Source organism: Anguilla anguilla, chromosome 12 (genome assembly GCF_013347855.1).
Source record: "Anguilla anguilla isolate fAngAng1 chromosome 12, fAngAng1.pri, whole genome shotgun sequence".
NCBI classification, from domain to species: Eukaryota; Metazoa; Chordata; class Actinopteri; order Anguilliformes; family Anguillidae; genus Anguilla; species Anguilla anguilla.
Genome location: NC_049212.1, coordinates 40,796,263 through 40,818,895, shown reverse-complemented (window position 1 = coordinate 40,818,895; position 22,633 = coordinate 40,796,263). Strand labels below are relative to the sequence as shown.

Here is a 22,633-nt window from a genome sequence, read left to right as displayed (position 1 = left end):
CTCAATTTTGTGTGTCACAGCAAAGGGTCTGAATACTTATGTAAATGTGATACTTCAGTTTTTTTATTTTTAATAAATTCGCTTTGTCATGATGGGTTGATTGTGTGTAGATTGATGAGAATAAAAAAGAATTGAATCAATTTTATAATAAGGCTGTAACATAACAAAAAGCAGAAAAAGGTAAGGAGTCTGAATACTTTCCGAAGGCACTGTATGACCTTTTTTTCTTTGTGCTGGAGGGATATCAATATGAGCTTCCTATCTTTCAGGAAACAGCAAATGCTCTGCTGTACACATAGTAGTTATGGCTATTACAGTTAGTTATTACAGTTAGCATGGGCAACGGCTGACCCAAGATCGCAGCTTGTGTCTGCTGTACACATAGCCTTGTTTGAGGTGGGGTTGCTAGGACGATCTTTTTGGCAGTTTATGAGAGTTTGAGCATTGGGGGGGAGGCATTAATGGGGGGGGGGGGGGTCTGGGGGTCTGAAAAAAAGGTGAACTGACTTAAGAGAATTCTGCAGGTCGTCCAGTTCTAATGGCTGCTGACTGGTGACGTCCACAACTGAAGGCTATTTTTATATGACCAGCTCCCTATAAAAGGCACAAGAGTGGAGCTGTCCTTTCAGTTATCCAGAAGGTGTCACACACCTGCTGGATAATCACACCCCTAAAACAGCAGGTCTGAAGATCAAAGAGATCCTTTTAACATGAAATTGCACTCGTTTTTTTTTTTTGGTTTAAAAAAAAATCATTTTTGTCTTGAGCACCAATGGTAAGTGTAACACTGTTTATTCCTCTGTGGTATAGAGTAATTTAATGAAAAATTATTTCTGGTACTATCAGTGTGGGATGCATATTATTTTGAGAGTTTCCTGATGCCAGTGTTGACGTTTTCTCAAACGTCTTAGTGTAATCATTTCCTGTTGATAAACAACAAATCCAATTAATTAATCCATGTTTATTTGTCTCTACACTATGCATTGTACCACCAGGTTACCATGGAAACTACATCAGCTGTGACATCCTTCTTATTGATGTCATTCACCAAACTGGAAGATTGCAGATATTTATACTTCGTATTTTTCCTTCTTTGATGAGCCTAGGTGAGCTGAAGGCTCTTCTCATCCCCATGGTCTTATGTGAATTGCTTGTAAACAAATAACTCTAACAGTTAACTCTGGTTGTAAGTCCTCAGTTTTAAAATATGCTTACAAATCTTCACATTCTTCTCCACAGAACTGACTCTACATCCAGGTGATTATGGAAAATTTATCAACTGTGACATCCTTCATTTTGACAGCATACACTGAACTGGAAGATCATAGATATTTATACTTCATATTTTTACTCAACTTGTACATTCTGATATTATTGGTAAATGCAGTTCTAATTGTAGTAATATGCATAGAAAGAGGTTTGCATGGGCCTATGTATTTGTTTATATGTAACTTAGCAGTGAATGGAGTGTATGGTAGTACCTCTTTATTACCATCTATGCTTCACCATTTGTTATCTCATAATTATGAAATATCTTTGACATTTTGTTTATTACAGATCTTTTGTTTATACACGCATGTTTCAGTTGATTTAAATGTTTTAGCAGTGATGAGCTATGACCGGTATGTAGCCATTTGTTGTCCATTACACTATCACCAGTTAATGTCTCGTAGAAAAGTGTGCACCCTTATTGCATTGTCCTGGTCTCATGCCCATATTCTTTTTGGACTGTTTTTCATATTAACTGTACAGCGAACATTTTGTTCTGCTATCATAGAAAAAGTGTACTGTGTGAATTTTGAATTAGTCAAACTGTCTTGTTTTGAAACTTCTTTTCAGAACAGAGTTGGCTTTGTTGTAGCTTGTCTTGTAATTGTTCCACAGCTGCTCATGATACTATTTTCTTATGCACAAATACTCAGAATCTGCTTGTTTGCTTCTAAGGAATCTCAGGCCAAAGCTATTCGAACATGCACCCCACACTTACTAGTTGTGATTAATTTTTCTGTGGGATGCTTTTTTGAGACCATCCAGAGTCGTTTCAATATGAGTCATGTACCATATAAAGCGCGTATATTCCTGTCCCTTTACTTTCTGATAATTCCCCCATTGTTTAATCCTATCATTTATGGAATTAGTATTCAAGCAATCAGGGTTCATATTGTCAAACTATTTAGTGGTATGAAAAATAAATACGGATAATATGGATGATAATAAAGTAACCTCAAGCTTGTTTAATTCTTTATCACAATTTTAAAGTTACAATCTCGAAGATTCGTTCTCTTTGGCGGTACCAATGGCGAAAAGCAGTAATTGCAGGTGTGTTTTGGACCTCACTTCCCAGAGATCCAACCGGATCCAACCAGTGTCACCTGTGTGATGTCAGTCAGTTGGCACCTGGGCCACGCCAACTAACACTTACTATTTACTGAATAAAAAATGGCTGTTATAAAAGTAACGTTATGTACATACTCATTCATTGTCTAACATTAGGCTAACTTAAGCTGTCTTTACACTGCCGAGCCAGGTTAAAATGCTGTAGCAGACCTGGGGTAGAATTAGTGATGATCAATTTCCACAGACGTTCTTTATCCACCTTTTGCCCGGTATGAACATCTTTACACTGCAGAGAAGAATCCACGCGATTCACTGTGGCTCGTGCAATTATGTATCTCGTACACAATAAACAGTCTTTCTCGTGAATGATTGTTGTGTGATATTTTTGGAACAACTGCCTTGCAAAATGTTACCCCTGGTGTTTCTGGTTTTGCTAGCTAAACTGTTCAAGAATAAAGCTGAGCTGGGTGTTAAATTAGCAATCAGAACAAGAATAAAAAAACAAAAACAAAGAAGATTTCATCAAAAAAGGACATCAAGGCTGAAGGAACATATGAGGAAGCGTAATAAAATAATAACAATGCTAATCCATACTGCCCTATTCTTTTATTTAGTTTTCTCCGGCTTGACATCTTTAAACAGAAATCAAATGACCCATTTACATTTTAGAATTCATCAGACACTTTAAAGATGTATATGTAGCGATGTTAATTATTTTGTGTAAAATTACATAAATTGCTTGCCAATAGAAAAACATTGCATTAGATTACTAACCTGAGTTGATTCAAAATGGGTTCGATCAGACTTTGGTAGTTTAATTTTATTTGTTTATAAAAAATAAATACCTTTAACATTTCGGACTACTATTGTGTTTCTTGATGACTTCAGATTAAATTATAAAATAAATTGTTTGCTGTCACTTGTTGTCAACCTGTTTTATATATGGGATCTCTCAGTATTTAATTGAAAACTTTAAAAAAAGCAAATTCATTTTTGCTTTTTTGTCTAGACAATTGCATTTGTGGCACTTTATTGCTTCCTATATGAACAAATCCAAGTCAGTATTGTAAATGGTACGTATGTCCTGCTTCATTTAAGCCATTTTCAAGTCTCTGTGGTGTTCACATCTGGAGTTATAAAGCTTTAAATTAGGTAACCCCTAAATGGGAAAGGATTGGGCAGATTTGGCATGTGGCTGAAGCGGTTAAGCCATTTAAGATGAAGATAGCTTGGTAATACAGCCATTTGCCAAGTCTGTTATGTCATCTTGGAAGGTGGAGCACCACCAGGCTGTATTTGGGCTGCTTTGAAGTGGAGAGGTAGAGGAATGTCCAGTCGGTTGTCTAAATGGTAAATAGACTGCATTTATATAGTGCTGTTATCCAAATCGCTTTACAATTGATGCCTCTCATTCGCCAGAGCAGTTAGGGGGTTAGGGGTTAGGTGTCTTGCTCAAGGACACTTCGACATGCCCAGGGCGGGGTTTGAACCAGCAACCCTCCGACTGCCAGACAACCGGTCTTACCTCCTGAGCTATGTCGCCCCGTTGTCTGAAGAATAGCAATCCCTTTACACTGTCAAATATGTAGGATTTTCCTTTCATTGAACAGATATATCAATGTATTTGTGCCTATTTGAAATGTGAAATGTATCTTCAGTTTTTTTTCATATGCAATGATCACGTGTAAAACAAACATAAGAATAACTAAAACTTAAGAATATAAATACAAGGAATACTTTTACCTTTAAACAATCCAAAAATTATATCAGATTATTGACGGTTGTAAAGGAAACTATGCTGTACGCATAGTAGTTATGGCTATTACAGTTAGTTATGACAGTTAGCACGGGCAATGGCTGACCCAGGATCACAGCTTGTGTCTGCTGTACACATAGCCTTGTTTGAGGTGGGGTTGCTAGGACGACCTTTTTGGCAGAGTTTATGAGAGTTTACACTAGAAGATCAGCTCAGAAATCGAAAATACATCAGAGTATTTGCAACACAGATTCGCTGACTCACCGCATGACTCGGAAGCTGAAATTACAGCCTAGCCGAGCGTTTGCAACGTTGCTACGCTGACTCTGTGCCTACCTGCAGAATCTAGGATATGTAGAAGTGACTGCCTTATCATTTGGTATTATCAAACCATTAAATTGATTTCTAATAGTGCAGCATCTAGCAGACTTCTAATAATGCATCATCTATTCCCTAGTTTATTTATGACGTGATAATGCGGTTATAATGAAGGTGTTTTTCCGTACTCTTCATGATTTACTTGTCCGAAGATGGCAGAAGTTACCGATAAAGAATAAATATGACTTTTAGAAGTGAAAGTGTGTGTTTTGCAGGACATTGTAAGTGTGCTTTCAAACTAATTAAAAGGTGAACTGACTTAAGGGAATTCTGCAGGTCCTCCAGTTCTAATGGCTGCTGACTGGTGACGTCCACAACTGAAGGCTATTTTTATATGACCAGCTCCCTATAAAAGGCACAAGAGTGGAGCTGTCCTTTCAGTTATCCAGAAGGTGTCACACACCTGCTGGATAATCAGACCCCTAGCACTGCAGGTCTGACGATCAAAGAGATTCTTTTAATAAGAAATTTCACTCCAGGTTATTTTTTTTTCTGAAACATTTTCTTCCATCTTGTGCACCAGTGGTAAGTGTAACACTGTTTCTTCCTCTGTGGTATACGGAAATGAAGTGAAATATTATTTTTGGTACTATCATGTGTGGAATGCATATTCTTTGAGAGTTTCCTGATGCCAGTGTTGACATTTTGTCACACATGTCTTAGTGTAATCTTTTCCTGTTGATAAACTGTGGGCGACATTGCTCAGGAGGTAAGACCGATCGTCTGGCAGTCGGAGGGTTGCCGGTTCAAACCCCGCCCTGGGCATGTCGAAGTGTCCTTGAGCAAGACACCTAACCCCTAACTGCTCTGGCGAATGAGAGGCATCAATTGTAAAGCACTTTGGATAAAAGCGCTATATCAATCCAGTCCATTTACCATAAACAACAAATACAATTAATCCATGTTTATTTATATCTACACTATGCCTTGTACCACCAGGTTACCATGGAAACTACATCTACTGTGACATCCTTCATATTGATGTCATTCACTGAACTGGAAGATCGCAGATATTTATGCTTCATATTTTTCCTTCTTTGATGAGCCTAGGTGAGCTGAAGGCTCTTCTCATCCCCATGGTCTTATGTGAATTGTTTGTAAACAAATAACTCTAACAGTTAACTCTGGCTGTAAGTCCTCAGTTTTAAAATGTGCTTACACACCTTCACATTTTTCTCCACAGCACTGACTCTACGTCCAGGTGATTATGGAAAATTTATCAACAGTGACATCCTTCATTTTGACAGCGTACGCTGAACTGGAAGGTCATAGATATTTATACTTCATATTTTTACTCATCTTGTACTTTCTGATATTATTGGTAAATGCAGTTCTAATTGCAGTAATATGCATAGAGAGAGGTTTGCATGGGCCTATGTATTTGTTTATATGTAACTTAGCAGTTAATGGAGTGTATGGTAGTACCTCTTTATTACCATCTATGCTTCACCATTTGTTATCTCATAATTATGAAATATCTCTGTCCTTTTGTCTATTACAGATACACTGTTTACACACATACGGTTCAGTTGAATTAAATATTTTATCAATGATGAGCTATGACAGATATGTTGCCATTTGTCGTCCATTACACTATCATCAGTTACTGTCTCGTAGAAAAGTTTGCACCCTTATTACATTATCTTGGTCTCATGCCAATATTCTTTTTGGACTGTTTTTCATATTCACTGTACAGCGAACATTTTGTGATGCAATCATAGAAAAAGTATACTGCATTAATTCTGCATTACTCAAACTGTCTTGTTTTGAAATTTCTTTGGAGAACATGGTTGGCGTTTTTGTCGCTAGTTTTGCACTTGTTCCACAGCTGCTCATGATACTATTTTCCTATGCACAAATACTCAGAATCTGCCTGTTCACTTCTAAGGAATCTCAAGCAAAATCTATTCAAACGTGCACCCCACACTTACTGGCTGTGATTAACTATGGAGTGGGATGCTTTTTTGAGCTCATTCAAAGCCGGGTTAAGGCGACTCATATACCTTATAAAGCGCGCATATTTATGTCCCTTTACTTTATGGTAATACCCCCTGTAATTAATCCTGTCATTTATGGAATTACCATTCGAGCAATCAGAGTTCAGATTCTCAAACTCTTTAGTGGTATGAAAAAGTTGGTAATTAAGTAATTTCAAGCTTGTTTCTTTATCACATATTTAAGCCAAATATTCTCATTTGAGTTACTTTTTAGAATCTGTGACACACTCTAATGATGCAGATACAGATATATGTGTCATACAGTGTAAAATTACCCGATTTGCTTGACATTATAAAAAAATTGTGTGAATTCAAAGTGCATTTGTGCTTCCATTATATATTGGTGGGTTTGTATTTTTTTTAAATAAAAATATTTAATGTCTGATTTTTTGTTTCTTGATGACTTCAGATTAAAGATTAAATTACTTAATACATTGTCACTATAGATGCCATAAACCATAAATCCAGTTGTAAAATATTCAGGCAAGCACTAATGCTAATAAAAAATATAAAAAATCTATTTTCATTCTATTGAAGGGGCATTTCAATGAATTCATGCCTATTCTAAACATGAAATGGATCTTCAGTTTTTTGATATTCAATAATCACAGGTGGTGTTAAACCTCATAATAACTAAACCTTAAAAATATGAATAACAGGAACACCTAAATAATATCAACTACAAAACATTCCACCCTTTAAATATTACAAAAATATTACAAGTATTAACAGTTTCAAACGAAACATTAATTTTCACAAATATCCAAAAGAAAATACATGTCCTTTTCTTATTTACATCTAAAGAGGCAAAGCCTTTCAGGTGTGTAACTGACCCAGGTTTTAAGTGGACCCACAGGAGGCAAAATGTGCTCCAAAAACTATGAGACACTTCCTTACGTTGCTGAGTGGAGTTTCCCACAGAAAATTTCATCAACATCTTTGAATTGCCTGGCATATGTTACAGATATTATTTTTGCATTCCAATATGTCACTGGACATATCAGTCATTTTATTTATAATGGACATGATCATCAAATTTCCTGCCTCTCGCCCAATGCACGCTGGGATAGGCTCCAGCACCATTTGCACCATTCACCACCCGCCTGCCCAGACCCCGTCTATGGGTTTATGGTGCAGGCCGTCGTCTGGCGGGTTGGTCGTGTCGGGGCTTTACCATGCAATGTGCGCATGTTTCACAGTCTACTCAAAAGGCAATCGGCCCATAATGTCTTCTCACCATCTGATCGCATCTTGTGTTCCGTCTCTGCACTGGAGGGGTATTCGGCCCTACCACATCCATAGCTATTTTTATATAAGCGATACGTTGACACTCAGGGCATGTCTGACAAAATTTGGTGACTTCTGCAGTCATACCTAGCCAGGTGACCAGGTGACCAGCCATTGGCACTGAATGACCCACTTCAAGCACTTTTGCCCAACAAATGAATGGCAAAACTAACTGACTGACCCCCTTATGGACCCAAAAAAGTTTATCATTTTCAACTACAAATTCACCAGTCTGTATTTTCTCAAAGCACTGAACTAAAGAATCATCCTCTCTTTGCAATTTAGCCAAATTCCCCAGGAAGATGTCATTCGGAAAAACCGTCCTCTCTATTTTTTCTAGTGTGCCTCCGTCCTTACATTGCCTACGCTCCCTACGTGATTTACGCACTTAAACATTGGGTTTAAAATCTATTTCAGAGTCTGCAAAAGGCGTCTCTAAGCTGAGGGCCCTATCAAACAGCGCGTGACAACAAAACGCTGAGCAGGCGGAAGTAACAAATCAACAATCGGGAAGTCGTCGCCCAGAACAACGTCATATGGCAAGTTTTATACAACCCCAACACGCAAAAAAATGCATTGTTTCGAATTATTAAATTAACTTCAGCAGTAGGGTAACGTTTTACATCGCCGTGAACACATTTTAGATCTACTACTGGCCCGCTAATAGTAATGCCATCGATCAAGCCTGCGGGGAGTTGTGATTGCGTGCTACCCGTTTCAACCAATGCGGTCGCGCGTTTACCAATGTGCGTGATCTCGCAGACACGCTTGTTATTTTGAAATCTGGATGGCGGAATCGAAGAAACTTGTGGGGCACAACACAAACAGATCCAGGACTATTTTACGGGCCATGCATTGAGCTGCTTTATGTCCTCAGCCTGCACAAAAATGACAGATGATACCCTTATCCTTTCTGTGCCTGTCAGTGCTAAGGGACTGCATATGCTTTGATTCGAATCTAAACTTTTGCACTCCACTGCCGCTATCATCCCAACAACCTACCCGATCTAGCCGATGCTCACCTCTCCTCCCGAAACTATCAGAGGCTTTTCTTGCCGCAAGGTAGGACTCCGTCAATGAAGCAGCCTCTGCGGCGCTTGCGGGACCCCTCTCCAAGACGAACACGCGCGGATGTCTTGCCTCAGGATGTATATAAACTGCCCCAACACCATCGCGTCGATCGCCGCCAGGACCTTATTTTCCTCGGGAGGGATCCACTTCTTCGCCAGCTCCCTCAGTCGGACATACAGCTCTCTCGGCGTCTCGTTTGGCTGCAATGTGACTTCACGAAACCGTCTCCGGTAAGTCTCTTGGTTAATTCCATACCTTTCCAAGATTGCTTAGTTAAGACGAATATAACCGTTAATATAGGCTAGTTAATGTCCATAGCAACATGAGCTTCTTTCGCCTTACCGGACTGCTGGCTCGCCAGCCGTACTGACCATTTCTCTGGAGGCCACTGACAGGTCTCGGCGATTCTTTCAAAACATTGCCATATACACTTCGATTTAATCTTTCTGAGCTTTGGTACTTTAAGGCCAGGACCTAGTCTGTCGTTGTATCTTGCGGCTGGCAGTCATTGCGGATGTCCGTGGTCGATCAGACCTTGCTGTAGTTGCCGTTGCGGTTGGCTTGTGGTGTTTGGCGGAGTGTAGCACAGTGGGTAAGGAACTAGACTTGTAACCGAAAGGTCGCAGGTTCGATTCCCGGGTAGGACACTGCCGTTGTGCCCTTGAGCAAGGTACTTAACCTAAATTGCTTCAGTATATATCCAGCTGTATAAATGGATACAATTTAAAATGCTATGTAAAAAAAAAAGTTGTGTAAGTCGCTCTGGATAAGAGCGTCTGCTAAATGCCTGTAATGTAATGTAATGTAATGTTTGGGCATCCTCCTGCTTCAGTTGTGGCTGATGAATGTAGATACTCGCTGCGCCCCCGGCTTTTGCACCTAGTAGCTCGTCTGGTGAATCACCCGTATGCCTCTGCCTATGATTGAATGCCATCTCTGATCCGTAGCATGGTTTCCTCCATCTCTCTCCACCTCCGGTCTTGCCTCCTCTCTCGCTCTGTTCTCTTCCAGCATCGCCTTCATCACCTGCGCCAGCTCCAATAAAGGGCTGAACTGGTCCGGTTAGCAAAACAATAAATACAAAGTTTAAAAAACAGCGAATGATTGACTAAAGAAATCTTAGCCTGACAAGACCATTTCACTTAAACAATCGACTGACTTAGGCTACTAAAGGAACTAAACAAGATAATGTCTGTAAAGTCCTGTTTAAATGAAATTGGTCCGTGAGGAACGACATTTCGTTCCCGTATACTATGTATGTGGATGAATGACAAATAAACAAACTTGAACTTGATGGAAAGGGGGCTATTAAAGATATAATTTTTTAACACAGCTTGGACTGTCATGACACTCCACCCTTTTGCAACCCCTCCAACTTCCAACACACTAACCAGGGAAGTGGCCTAGTTCATAAGGATCAAGCCTTCAAAACCAAGGGTTGTCAATTCAAATCCCAAAGCTGCTGTCTCCAAGACATAACATGGATGTTGTCAATGCATTCAGGATGATTTTTATTATTCCCACACGTGGAAATTCAATTGTCCACACTCACTACAATCCCGTGGCAAAATTGCTGGAAAAAAAGGTTTTTGATGTCCTTGATTCATAAATATCATGTCCCTGGTCAAACACGGATTGTCCAATTCTCATAAAACCTTTGCTTATTTGCCTGTGTCTGTCTATCTGTCTGGTCTGTGTTGCAAAATGCATTATCTGTCTATTTTTGTGATGTGTGCTTACTCTATAATTGCTGCTTGCAGCAATATTTGTTTATGGATTATTTTGAGTTACTTAAAATGCATTGCCTTGATTCGTCTGTTCACAATATTGTTGGACTGCTAGTGACTATATTCTTACTTCAGGTCATTATGATATTTTCCTAAATCCAAATACTTGGAATGTGCCTGTTTGCCTGCAAGGAATCTCAAATCAAAGCTATTCATCCATGCACCCAGCACTTACTGACTGTGGCTATGTGTTCTGTGGGCGTCTTATTTGAAGTCCTTCCAAGTCATTTCAACATGAATCGCGTGCTTTATAAATCTTGAATATTCGTGTTACATTTGCTTGCTGACATTCCATCTGATGCTTCCTCCTGTCATGTATGGATTTACCATTCAAGCCATAAGAGACCAGATATTCAATATCTTTTGTTATGATAAAAATAAGTTGGCTCTAGCCCTGTTCATGAGGAAGTAGCGTCTTGCCTCTTTTTAAATGGTCACATTTTAAAAGTAGCAGTCAAGAGTTTTTTTTTTTTAAGGAGAGCAGCTATCTGAGATGAATTTGTGTTAAACCTGGTTAGGCGCACAGTACCATATGCTAATGAGCATTAACGTGGGGCTGTGCCACATTTGTTCTGAATTTTTAGTCCCCAATTGAAATAACAGGCTAACAGAGTATTCAGACACATCTGACTAATAAAACCACAGGACTGCTGGTTGTTTCTCTCTGTGCTTCACACTGAGTGAGCATCAGTCTCACTCTGGCTCCCATTCCCCAGAGCCAATGCACGGGCTGGGATTCACAATTAAAAGAAGAAAAAAGAAAAAAAAGGCTTCTATTTTTTCTTCACGGGAATCACTAACTATCTATGCCACATTGAGTTTGTAAAAAATAGCATTTACTTTTAAGTCAAAGTTAAGTATAATTTGGTTGATGGTCTGTTCAGTAGTGTGACCAGTTTTATCAAAGTGCTGCTTTGATAAAAAGACTGCTTGCATTTGGTCATAATTCCTTCTCATGCAAATTATTTCAGAGAGTGTGAGTATTGATATATGCGAAATAAAATAAGAATTCATGTTAAGTGTGCATTTGAAGATATTTGCCTCAATGAGCATCAATGCCTTTGAAAGCAAAATAGATCTGAAAACGTTTGTGTTTTGGAAACCAATGTACCTAAGGAATGAAAGTGCTTCAAATAAAGAATCGGGCATTTTTGAGCATGTGTGGAAGAGACCTTCACATGGGCCCAACCCACTGGAACGAAGGGCAAACTCCCACATTGGCTGGACAGATGTGTCATTCAAAAATTTAGTGAGCCAATCAAAATAGATTCGGCCATTACTGACAGCTCAGCACACAGCGACATACCTTTTAATTACCGCTTAAAACTGTCAGGGGAGTATGGAGTACCATGATGAGTCTGTGTCCAGGTCAGAGAAATTAGTGAGCAAGAAAACACCTTGATAACAAAATCAGTGAAAGCTTTATTTAAAAACATTTGTGTAACAGACATCAAAAGGGATTCACCACTTACCAAGTAACTGGTAAACTGGACTCTGAACAAGATTGTCTGCTAAATTATAAAATGTACATGGGAACAGGGCTCGAGTTCTGGCAGGAACAATAACAGTTTTCTTGTCCTGTGGCAAAACAACCAGTGTGCAGACTTCATTGAGCCCATCACCCTATAGAACTCCATTTGAGCTCACTTTGGTTATTAGCTTAACAATGTGTTAAAGTATAAAACAGGTGTGAGACTACTTCATCCTCACCTGCAGTGGATTTAACTTATTTTTCTTAGCACTAAACAGTTTGATAATCCGGACCCTGATGGCTTGAATACTAATTCCATAAATGAATGGATTAGACAATGGGGGAAATATCATAACGTAAAGAGACATGAATAAACAGGCTTTATGAGGTACATGACTGTTGAAACTAGTCTGCATAATTTCAAAAAGCATGCACACTGCATTGTTAATCACAGCCAGTAAGTGTGGGGTGCATGTTTGAATTGCTTTGGTCTGAGATTCCTTAGAAGCGAACAGGCAGATTCGGAGTATTTGCGCATAGGAAAACAGTATCATGAGCAGCTGAGGAAAAATTAAAAAAATTGTTATAGCAAAGCCAACTTTGCTCTGAAAAGAATTTTCAAAACAAGACAGTTTGATGAATTCAAAATTTACACAATACAACTTATCTATGATTCTGTTACAAAATGTACGCTGCACAGTTAATATGAAATCAATTCCAAAAACAATACAAGGATAAATCCAGCACATTAAAATAAGTGTGTATACTTTTCTATGAGACATTAATTGGTGATAGCGTAATGGATGACAAATGGCTACAAACCGGTCATAGCTCATCACTGCTAAAGTATTAAATTCGATTGAAGCATATGTGTGTATACAAAAGATCTGTAAAAGACAAGCTGCCAGAGATATCTCATAAGTATGAGACATTAAATGACCTAACAATGATGGAAATAAAGATATGCTGCCATAAATTCCATTAAGTGCTAAATTACACATAAAAAAATACATGGGCTCATGAAGACCTCTCTCAATGTAAACTACTATAATAAGAATTAAATTTGTGAATACCAAAAGGATGAACAAGAACAGGAAACCTGTAAAGTATACATATCTATGGTCTTCCATATCCACGAACGGCTGCAATATGAATGAGGTCACTGCTGATTTATTCTCCATGGCCTAGTTGATTCCTGCAGAGAAAAATGACATGAAATTATTAATAATTTTTACTTGAATACGAACAAGGGCTGCAGTTTAAAGGTATAAAAATAAAGCCAACTAACTGCATATCTTTGGCACACTTCGTTTGCACTATAATCAGTGGGACAGTCTTTACGGCATTATCTGTGTCATCAGGCTGAACCATGCATTTAAATCAATACTATATTTGCTGGACGGAACTACTACAACACGTCAAGGATAAGGCCAACATAATTTTATATTTGTCTTATTACCATCTTATCCTATGAACAGAACTTCTGTTCGACTCTCAACACTGTCTGACATTCTCCTGCCCCATTTGGCCCTCAACCAGGAAGCCATTCATTCAAATTTGGCACTAAAATAATTAAATACAGTGCAGAAAGGTAGATTTTCATTTTCAGAACCAATTACTACACAACAAATTATCACAAAAAACATGACCAGTGCAGTGTTTAGCAAATTTACTACAAAATTGAACAAATTGTTTATTTGATGGAGACTATTTGTTTTTTAATGTAACTACTTTCCACATTACAAAAAAAAAGCAATCAGTAGCCATATAACAATGGAGTTATATGGCTACTGGAATACTGGCTAAATGTGGTGTTTGGCAGATGGACAGTTCTTGGTGGGATAAATTCATTGTAGCTGTCAGTTTTTAATAGCACATGTTGATCATAAAAAAAATATAAAAGTACACTGGCCGTACCTCCTTTAAAGCAGCGCTTCCCAACCATTTCCCTTCCGTGGCACACTTTCCAAATTTACAGAATCTCAGGGCACACCACCCTCAAAAGCATAAAAAATAAACACCCTGCAGCCCCCCTCCACACACGCTCGCACATAGGCCAAAATGTTCTTTTGGGATTTTAATTAAGCGGTATGCATTTTAATGACTTTTTTTTTTTAGCTTTTGTGAATGGGAATTGTTCATTTAAGTTTCTTTTTTAAATTCATTTGAACATTATTAAAATTTTTCCAGTTGGGAAAGGGGCAAGCAAAGCATTATAAACCAACTGCAAAATTATTTAAATATTACATAGTACTATTACTTCTACTACTACTACTGTAATAATAATACGTAATAATAATAATAATGATGATGAAGCAGAACTTGTAATGCTGGTAAGAAGCAGAACTTATAATACTAGTAATATGTGCAGAGGTTCCTGGCTTGTGTTAGATGTTCAAGAGACAGGATATCTCAGCAAAAAATATGAAATGCATACATACCCAGTAGATATTTAATACAGTATTGTCCTCCTTTAAAACGAATTTTTGGTTGTTGTAACTTGTATTGCTGATTGTTTCAGTGTTCGGGGGGACTCTTCACTTGAGCTTTTTTAGAAATGACTGGTCCATTTAAATACGCCTGTTCAGTTGGTGATGTCATAGCTGGGTTATTTTCAATACAATTACAGTGACACTACAGTTATAATTAAACACTAATCCCCCCAATGGTATTAACCAGAGCCCAATCTACAAGGAGCTAGGGTTGGCTTAGCTACACTTAAGACATGATCTCATTTGGAATTTTTTTTTTTTTTGTGGCTTACAAATATTAATTGACCATTTGTTTTGCCACTATTTTTACAATGTGAAGTTTTATTTTAATCTTTAAACTATCATACAATGGCAATAAAATACCACATAAAATGTTTATAAATAGTGTGTGCTTTCATATGGTAATTCATAATTATACAAACCCACCAATGCTTTTCAGCTATATGATATGCTTGCACATGCCTTTCCCATTTGAAATCATAAGAAATTTATTTTCTGTGAAATAACTTTTTTTTTGTACTGTTAGGACGTTTGTTTAAGTCCCAGCACATTAGCACAATACAGAAACAGAACTGGTGAGAGGGAATGGCAAACAAGACAAGACAGAGCAGGGTGCATTGTACTACAGTGTGGTTAAGACAATGGAATTTTGATTAAAGCATTTCACTGGTTAGCTATGGGGTGGGTAATGTGGATGAAACAGCAATCATTTAACATTTGTACAAAGGAGGGCCAGGCATTTTTGAAAGATTGGATGTTTTTTGTTTTTTTTAGGGTTGCACTTACTTTTTTTCTAGAGTAGAGTGGAGTTTTGTTGTTAGGTTCAAAGCTTTTGCTTTGTCCAGTGTACACGGTGAAGGATTTTAAACTGCAACAACCCACATCTTGGACAAAATTAAATTGTATGTACTTTTCTTAAGTGCAGACTCCCAGGCCTTATCGGACACATCCCTCCCCAAATCTCAAATCCCGCTGCCATGCAGCCCTGGTTCTAGATAAAGAGGCAGTACTCAGTTCTGATATTTTATGATACATGTTTGACATTCATTTCTTTAAAAGTCAAGGGTAGGTCCAAAATAAGTTCAGATGGCATACTAGGTCGAGGGCCGGGGAATGTGGGGTAAATTCACGTATGATGTCTTGGGCCTGGAAATACCTAAAGAAATGTGATGTAGGGAGCTCAAAGTTTTCATGCAGTTGTTGGAATGATAAAAATGATCTAACTCCTAAATTTATCCACACTTAAAATTATTAGTTATAGCATTATTAAGTCTTTGAGCACCAAGGTGATTTTGATGTTTTTTTTTCACAACTTTTTTATTTTATTTTTTATTTTATTTATTTTTTATTTTTTTGCAGATTAAAGAGGTTTATCTAATGGATAACCCGTCATGCAACCCATATTGATCACTATCAGGAAATATCCAGCTTAGGCCTGGATATGATATGGGTTAGTTGGTAGGCCCAATTATGTGAGGAAAAAATCATTTTCACTTACTAAAAAATATTTGTTCACTTGAGTATACAGTATCTCCTAAACCAAAGGTGTCAGATCAGGAACCTGAAAGCACTCTCACTATTTCTAGACATTTTTAAGTCGTTTCATTGCCATTGTAACATAGTTTAACGATTTATAAAATGAAACTTAAATGTATTTTCCGGAAGTAGTACCAAACAATGTCAATTAATAATGCAATATCCCCCCAAAATTCTTGTCCTAAGCTCCCCCTTCACTCCACCATAGATCGGATCCTGGTTAATACCTTCGGCAGATTAGTGCTTAATTATAACTGTACCATAAGTGTAACTGTAAGTGTATTGAACGTAACCCAGTTATGACATCACAAACTGATTACAACAGGTGTGTTTACATGGGCCCATCCTCTATAAAAAAAAACTTGAATGGAGTGAAGATTCCATTCCATAATCGCGTTATCTCCAGAACACAAACACGATCAGCAAGTTTACAACATACAAATACATTATAATTTTTAAAGTAGCCAACATTAAATGAAATGTCTGCTTGGTGTGTATGCATTTATATTTTTAGCTGAGATGTGCTCTGTCTGTTCAACACATTATTCATGCCCTGTTTGAAGGTTAACCTTTGCCCCAGTCTGAGGTCCTGAGCACTCTGTCACAGGTTTTCATCAAGGATCTCTCTGTACTTTGCTCCATTCATCTTTCCCTCGATCCTGACTAGTCTCCCAGTTCCTGCCGCTGAAAAACATCCTCACATCATGATGCTGCCACCGACATGCTTCACTGTAGGGATGGTATTAGCTAGGTGATGAGCAGTGCCTGGTTTCCTCCAGACGTGATGATTGGCATTGTGGCCAAAGAGTTCAATCTTGGTTTCATCAGACCAGAGAATCTTGTTTCTCATGGTCCTTTAGGTGCCTTTCAGCAAACTCCAAGCGGGCTGTCATGTGCCTTTTACTGAGGAGTGGCTTCCGTCTGGCCACTCTACCATAAAGGCCTGATTGGTGGAGTGCTGCTGAGAGGGTTGTCCTTCTGGAAGGTTCTCCCATCTCCACAGAGGAACTCTCGAGCTCTGTCAGAGTGACCATCAGGTTCTTGGTCACCTCCCTGACTAAGGCCCTTTTGGTCAGTTTGACCAGGCAGCCAGCTGTAGGAAAAGACCTGGTGGTTCCAAACTTCTTCCCTTTAAGAATGATGGATGGAGGCCACTGTGTTCTTTGGGACCTTCAACGCTGCATACATTTTTTTGTACCTTTCCCCAGATCTGTACATTGACACAATCCTGTCTCAAAGGTCTACGGACAATTCCTTTGACTTCTTGGCTTGGTTTTTGCTCTGACATGCACTGTCAACTGTGGGACCTTGTATAGACAGGTGTGTGCTTTCCAAATCATGTCCAATAAAATTTACCACAGGTGGATTCCAATCAAGTTGTAGAGACATCTCAAATATGATCAATGGAAACAGGATGCACCTGAGCTCAATTTTGAGTGTCATAGCAAAGGGCCTGAATACATATGTAAATGTGATATTTCAATTTTTTATTTTTAATAAATTTGCAAAAATTCTAAAAACCAGTTTTCGCTCTGCCATTATGGGGTATTGTGTGTAGATTGATGAGAATAAAAATGAATTTAATCAATTTTAGAATAAGGCTGTAACGTAACAAAATGTGGAAAAAGTGAAGGGGTCTGAATACTCCAAAGGCACTGTATTACAGAAACATTATACACACCAAAGCATTCGAAACCATTGGCCACAGCAGTGTACCTGTACGCTACAAATAAGTATTTGTGTGATTTTGCGTTCCAGTTCTTATTGCAAGTGAGTTTATTACAACAGAATAATGGCAAACAAAACAGACACATGCCTTTTTATTTTTTGTTATTGTGAGCTGCTTCTCATGCTGATCGCCGTATTGATGTGGCGTGTTGCTTTAGAACTCATTTGTCTGTCTTACAAAATGAACTTTTTCATTGGCAGGGTGGCAGTGTAGTATAATGGGTAAGGAGTTGGTCTTGTAACCTAAAGGTCACAGGTTCGATTCCTGGACAGGACACTGTCATTGTACCCTTGAGCAAGGTACTTAACCTGCATTGCTTCAGTATAAATCCAGCTGTATAAGTGAATGTAATGTAAATGCTATGTAAACGTTCTGTATGTCGCTCTGGATAAGAGCATCTGCTAAATGCCTGTAATGTGTAATGTAATGTTTTCGCTCGTGCTTGCAGTCGTATGTGTAACATTAATGTTGTGTGTACTTATCATGTCAGTCACGCTTGACCCCTGTAGAGAGCAAAGACACATTTGCACGATCTGGCTGGTCTATTTCTTTTGTGGTTATTTCTGATGAACATATTTGGTATTTACTACAACAGAATAATGAAAAACTAAATGTAGATGGGGCTTGCCATTTAGTCAAACTATCGCCGTTGATGTCAGGCAATGTTAACCATGGGAATGCAGTCGCAAGTGTGTGTGTGTGTGTGTGTGTGTGTGTGGGAGGCCCAGACAGTCTGAGAGTAAAGTAGATTCTTCTTCCCTGGAATTATTAAGTGTGGGATTCATAATAATGGTCTCAGTAAAAATCAAATGTTGATATAGACCCATAGAGGTCAGCTGAACCTTCTCACTGCATGTATTTAACTTATTTTTACACGCAATGAACAGTTTGAAAATCTGAACCCTGATGGCTTGAATGCTAATTCCATAAATGACAGGATTAAACACTGGGGGAAATATCAGAACGTATAGAGACATAAATATGCAAGCTTTATATGGTACATGACTCATGTTGAAACGACTCTGGAAGACCTCAAATAAGCATCCCACAGAATAATTAATCACAGACAGTCGGTGTGGGGTGCATGTTTGAAGAGCTTTGATCTGAGATTCCTTAGAAGCAAACAGGCAGATTCTGAGTATTTGCGCATAGGAAAATAATATTAGGCTAAAAAATAATAAGGCTGTAACATAACAAAATGTGGAAAAAGTTAAGGAGTCTGAATACTTTCCGAAGGCACTGTATGACCTTCTTTGTGCTGGAGGGATATCAATATGAGCTTCCTATCTTTCAGGAAACAGCAAGTGCTCTGCTGTACATATAGTAGTTATGGCTATTACAGTTAGTTATTACAGTTTGCATGGGCAATGGCTGACCCAGGATCACAGCTTGTGTCTGCTGTACACATAGCCTTGTTTGAGGTGGGGTTGCTAGGATGATCTTTTTGACAAAGTTTATGAGAGTTTACACTAGAGGATCAGCTCAGAAATCGAAAATAAATCAGAGTATTTGCAACACAGAATCGCTGACTCACTGCATGACTCGGAAACTGAAATTACACCCTAGCCGAGTGTTTTCAACCAGTGGCGTAGGTTTTGTTTTGAACATTGCGGGGGGCATTGAGGGGGGGGGGTGTCTGGGGGTCCTCCCCCAGGAAATTCTGAGCATCAAATACTTCATTTCCTGCATTCTGGTTAATTTTTATGCACCAATTTGTGCCTTTTCTGCATCAATTTATGGTGGAAGTGTCTTTATTTATGTAAAGAAAAACACAAAATTCAGTTTTTATTGGGGGGGGGGGGGGTAATGGTATTATCAAACCATTAAATAGATTTCTAATAGTGCAGCATCTAGTAGACTTCTAATAATGCATAATCTATTTCCTAGTTTATTTATGACATGATAATGCGGTTATAATGAAGATGTTTTTCCGTACTCTTCATGATTTACTTGTCTGAAGATGGCAGAAGTTACCGATAAAGAATAAATATGACTTTTAGAAGTGAAAGTGTGTGTTTTGCAGGACATTGTAAGTGTGATTTCAAACTAATTAAAAGGTGAACTGACTTAAGGGAATTCTGCAGGTCCTCCAGTTCTAATGGCTGCTGACTGGTGACGTCCACAACTGAAGGCTATTTTTATATGACCAGCTCCCTATAAAAGGCACAAGAGTGGAGCTGTCCTTTCAGTTATCCAGAAGGTGTCACACACCTGCTGGATAATCAGACCACTAGCACTGCAGGTCTGACGATCAAAGAGATTCTTTTAATTAGAAATTTCACTCCAGGTTTTTTTTTTTTTCTGAAACATTTTATTTCGTCTTGTGCACCAGTGGTAAGTGTAACACTGTTTCTTCCTCTGTGGTATACGGAAATGAAGTGAAATATTATTTTTGGTACTATCATGTGTGGAATGCATATTCTTTGAGAGTTTCCTGATGCCAGTGTTGACATTTTGTCACACATGTCTTAGTGTAATCTTTTCCTGTTGATAAACAACAAATAGAATTAATTAATCCATGTTTATTTATATCTACACTATGGCTTGTACCACCAGGTTACCATGGAAACTACATCTACTGTGACATCCTTCATACTGATGTCATTCACCAAACTGGAAGATCGCAGATATTTATACTTCATATTTTTCCTTCTTTGATGAGCCTAGGTGAGCTGAAGGCTCTTCTCATCCCCATGGTCTTATGTGAATTGTTTGTAAACAAATAACTCTAACAGTTAACTCTGGCTGTAAGTCCTCAGTTTTAAAATATGCTTACACACCTTCACATTTTTCTCCACAGCACTGACTCTACATCCAGGTGACTATGGAAAATTTATCAACTGTGACATCCTTCATTTTGACGGCATACGCTGAACTGGAAGATCATAAATATTTATACTTCATATTTTTACTCATCGTGTACTTTCTGATATTATTGGTAAATGCAGTTCTAATTGCAGTAATATGCATAGAGAGAGGTTTGCATGGGCCTATGTATTTGTTTATATGTAACTTAGCAGTTAATGGAGTGTATGGTGGTACCTCTTTATTACCATCTATGCTTCACCATTTGTTATCTCATAATTATGAAATATCTCTGTCCTTTTGTCTATTACAGATATACTGTTTACACACATACGGTGCAGTTGAATTAAATATTTTATCAATGATGAGCTATGACAGATATGTTGCCATTTGTCATCCATTACACTATCATCAGATACTGTCTCGTAGAAAAGTTTTCACCCTTATTACATTATCTTGGTCTCATGCCCATATTCTTTTTGGACTGTTTTTCATATTAACTGTACAGCATACATTTTGTGATGCAATCATAGAAAAAGTATACTGTCTTAATTTTACATTACTCAAACTGTCTTGTTTTGAAATTTCTTTGGAGAGCATGGTTGGCTTTGTTGTCGCTAGTTTTGCACTTGTTCCACAGCTGCTCATGATACTATTTTCCTATGCACAAATACTCAGAATCTGCCTGTTCACTTCTAAGGAATCTCAAGCAAAAGCTATTCAAACGTGCACCCCACACTTACTGGCTGTGATTAACTATGGAGTGGGATGCTTTTTTGAGCTCATTCAAAGCCGGTTTAAGGCGACTCATATACCTTATAAAACGCGCATATTTATGTCCCTTTACTTTATGGTAATACCCCCTGTAATTAATCCTGTCATTTATGGAATTACCATTCGAGCAATCAGAGTTCAGATTCTCAAACTCTTTTGTGGTATGAAAAAGTTGGTAATTAAGTAATTTCAAGCTTGTTTCTTTATCACATATTTAAGCCAAATATTCTCATTTGAGTTATTTACTTTTTAGAATCCGTGACACACTCTAATGATGCAGATACAGATATATGTGTGTCATACAGTGTAAAATTACCTGATTTGCTTGACATTATAAAAAAATTGTGTGAATTCAAAGTGCATTTGTGCTTCCATTATATATTGGTGGGCTTGTATTTTTTTAAATAAACATATTTAATGTCTGATTTTTTGTTTCTTGATGACTTCAGATTAAAGATTAAATCACTTAATACATTGTCACTATAGATGCCATAAACCATAAATCCAGTTGTAAAATATTCAGGCAAGCACTAATGCTGATAAAAAATATAAAAAATCTATTTTCATTCTATTGAAGGGGCATTTCAATGAATTCATGCCTATTCTAAACAAGAAATGGATCTTCAGTTTTTTAATATTCAATAATCACAGGTGGTGTTAAACCTCATAATAACTAAACCTTAAAAATATGAATAACAGGAACACCTAAATAATATAAACTACAAAACATTCCACCCTTTAAATATTACAAAAAATCTATCCAAGTATTAACAGTTTCAAACGAAACATGTATTTTCTTTTGGATATTTGTGAAAATTAATGTCCTTTTCTTATTTACATCTAAAGAGGCAAAGCCTTTCAGATGTGTAACTGACCCAGGTTTTAAGTGGACCCACAGGAGGCAAAATGTGCTCCAAAAACTATGAGACACTTCCTTATGTTGCTGAGTGAAGTTTCCCACAGAAAATTTCATCAACATCTTTGAATTGCCTGGCATATGTTACAGATATTATTTTTGCATTCCAATATGTCACTGGACATATCAGTCATTTTATTTATAATGGACATGATCATCAAATTTCCTGCCTCTCGCCCAATGCACGCTGGGATAGGCTCCAGCACCATTTGCACCATTCGCCACCCGCCTGCCCAGACCCCGTCTATGGGTTTATGGTGCAGGCCGTCGTCTGGCGGGTTGGTCGTGTCGGGGCTT

General features: G+C 38.0%; 1 protein-coding gene across 6 annotated transcripts; it reads left to right on the top strand.

The window, feature by feature from the left end:
- Positions 1 to 642: 642 nt before the first annotated feature.
- Positions 643 to 21,845, top strand: LOC118209855 (olfactory receptor 52D1-like). Of its 6 annotated transcripts, none has more exons than XM_035385552.1 (3): positions 643 to 775; positions 996 to 1,106; positions 20,642 to 21,845. In XM_035385552.1, the coding sequence occupies exon 3, from the start codon at positions 20,666 to 20,668 to the stop codon at positions 21,605 to 21,607; it is 942 nt and encodes a 313-aa protein (XP_035241443.1). In that variant the 5' UTR covers positions 643 to 775; positions 996 to 1,106; positions 20,642 to 20,665; the 3' UTR covers positions 21,608 to 21,845. The 6 variants fall into 6 exon arrangements, with proteins under 6 accessions (XP_035241443.1, XP_035241445.1, XP_035241444.1 ...); XM_035385554.1 differs by lacking the exon at positions 20,642 to 21,845 and adding an exon at positions 1,240 to 2,301; XM_035385550.1 differs by lacking the exons at positions 643 to 775; positions 996 to 1,106 and adding exons at positions 4,847 to 4,996; positions 20,398 to 20,508.
- Positions 21,846 to 22,633: the final 788 nt, after the last annotated feature.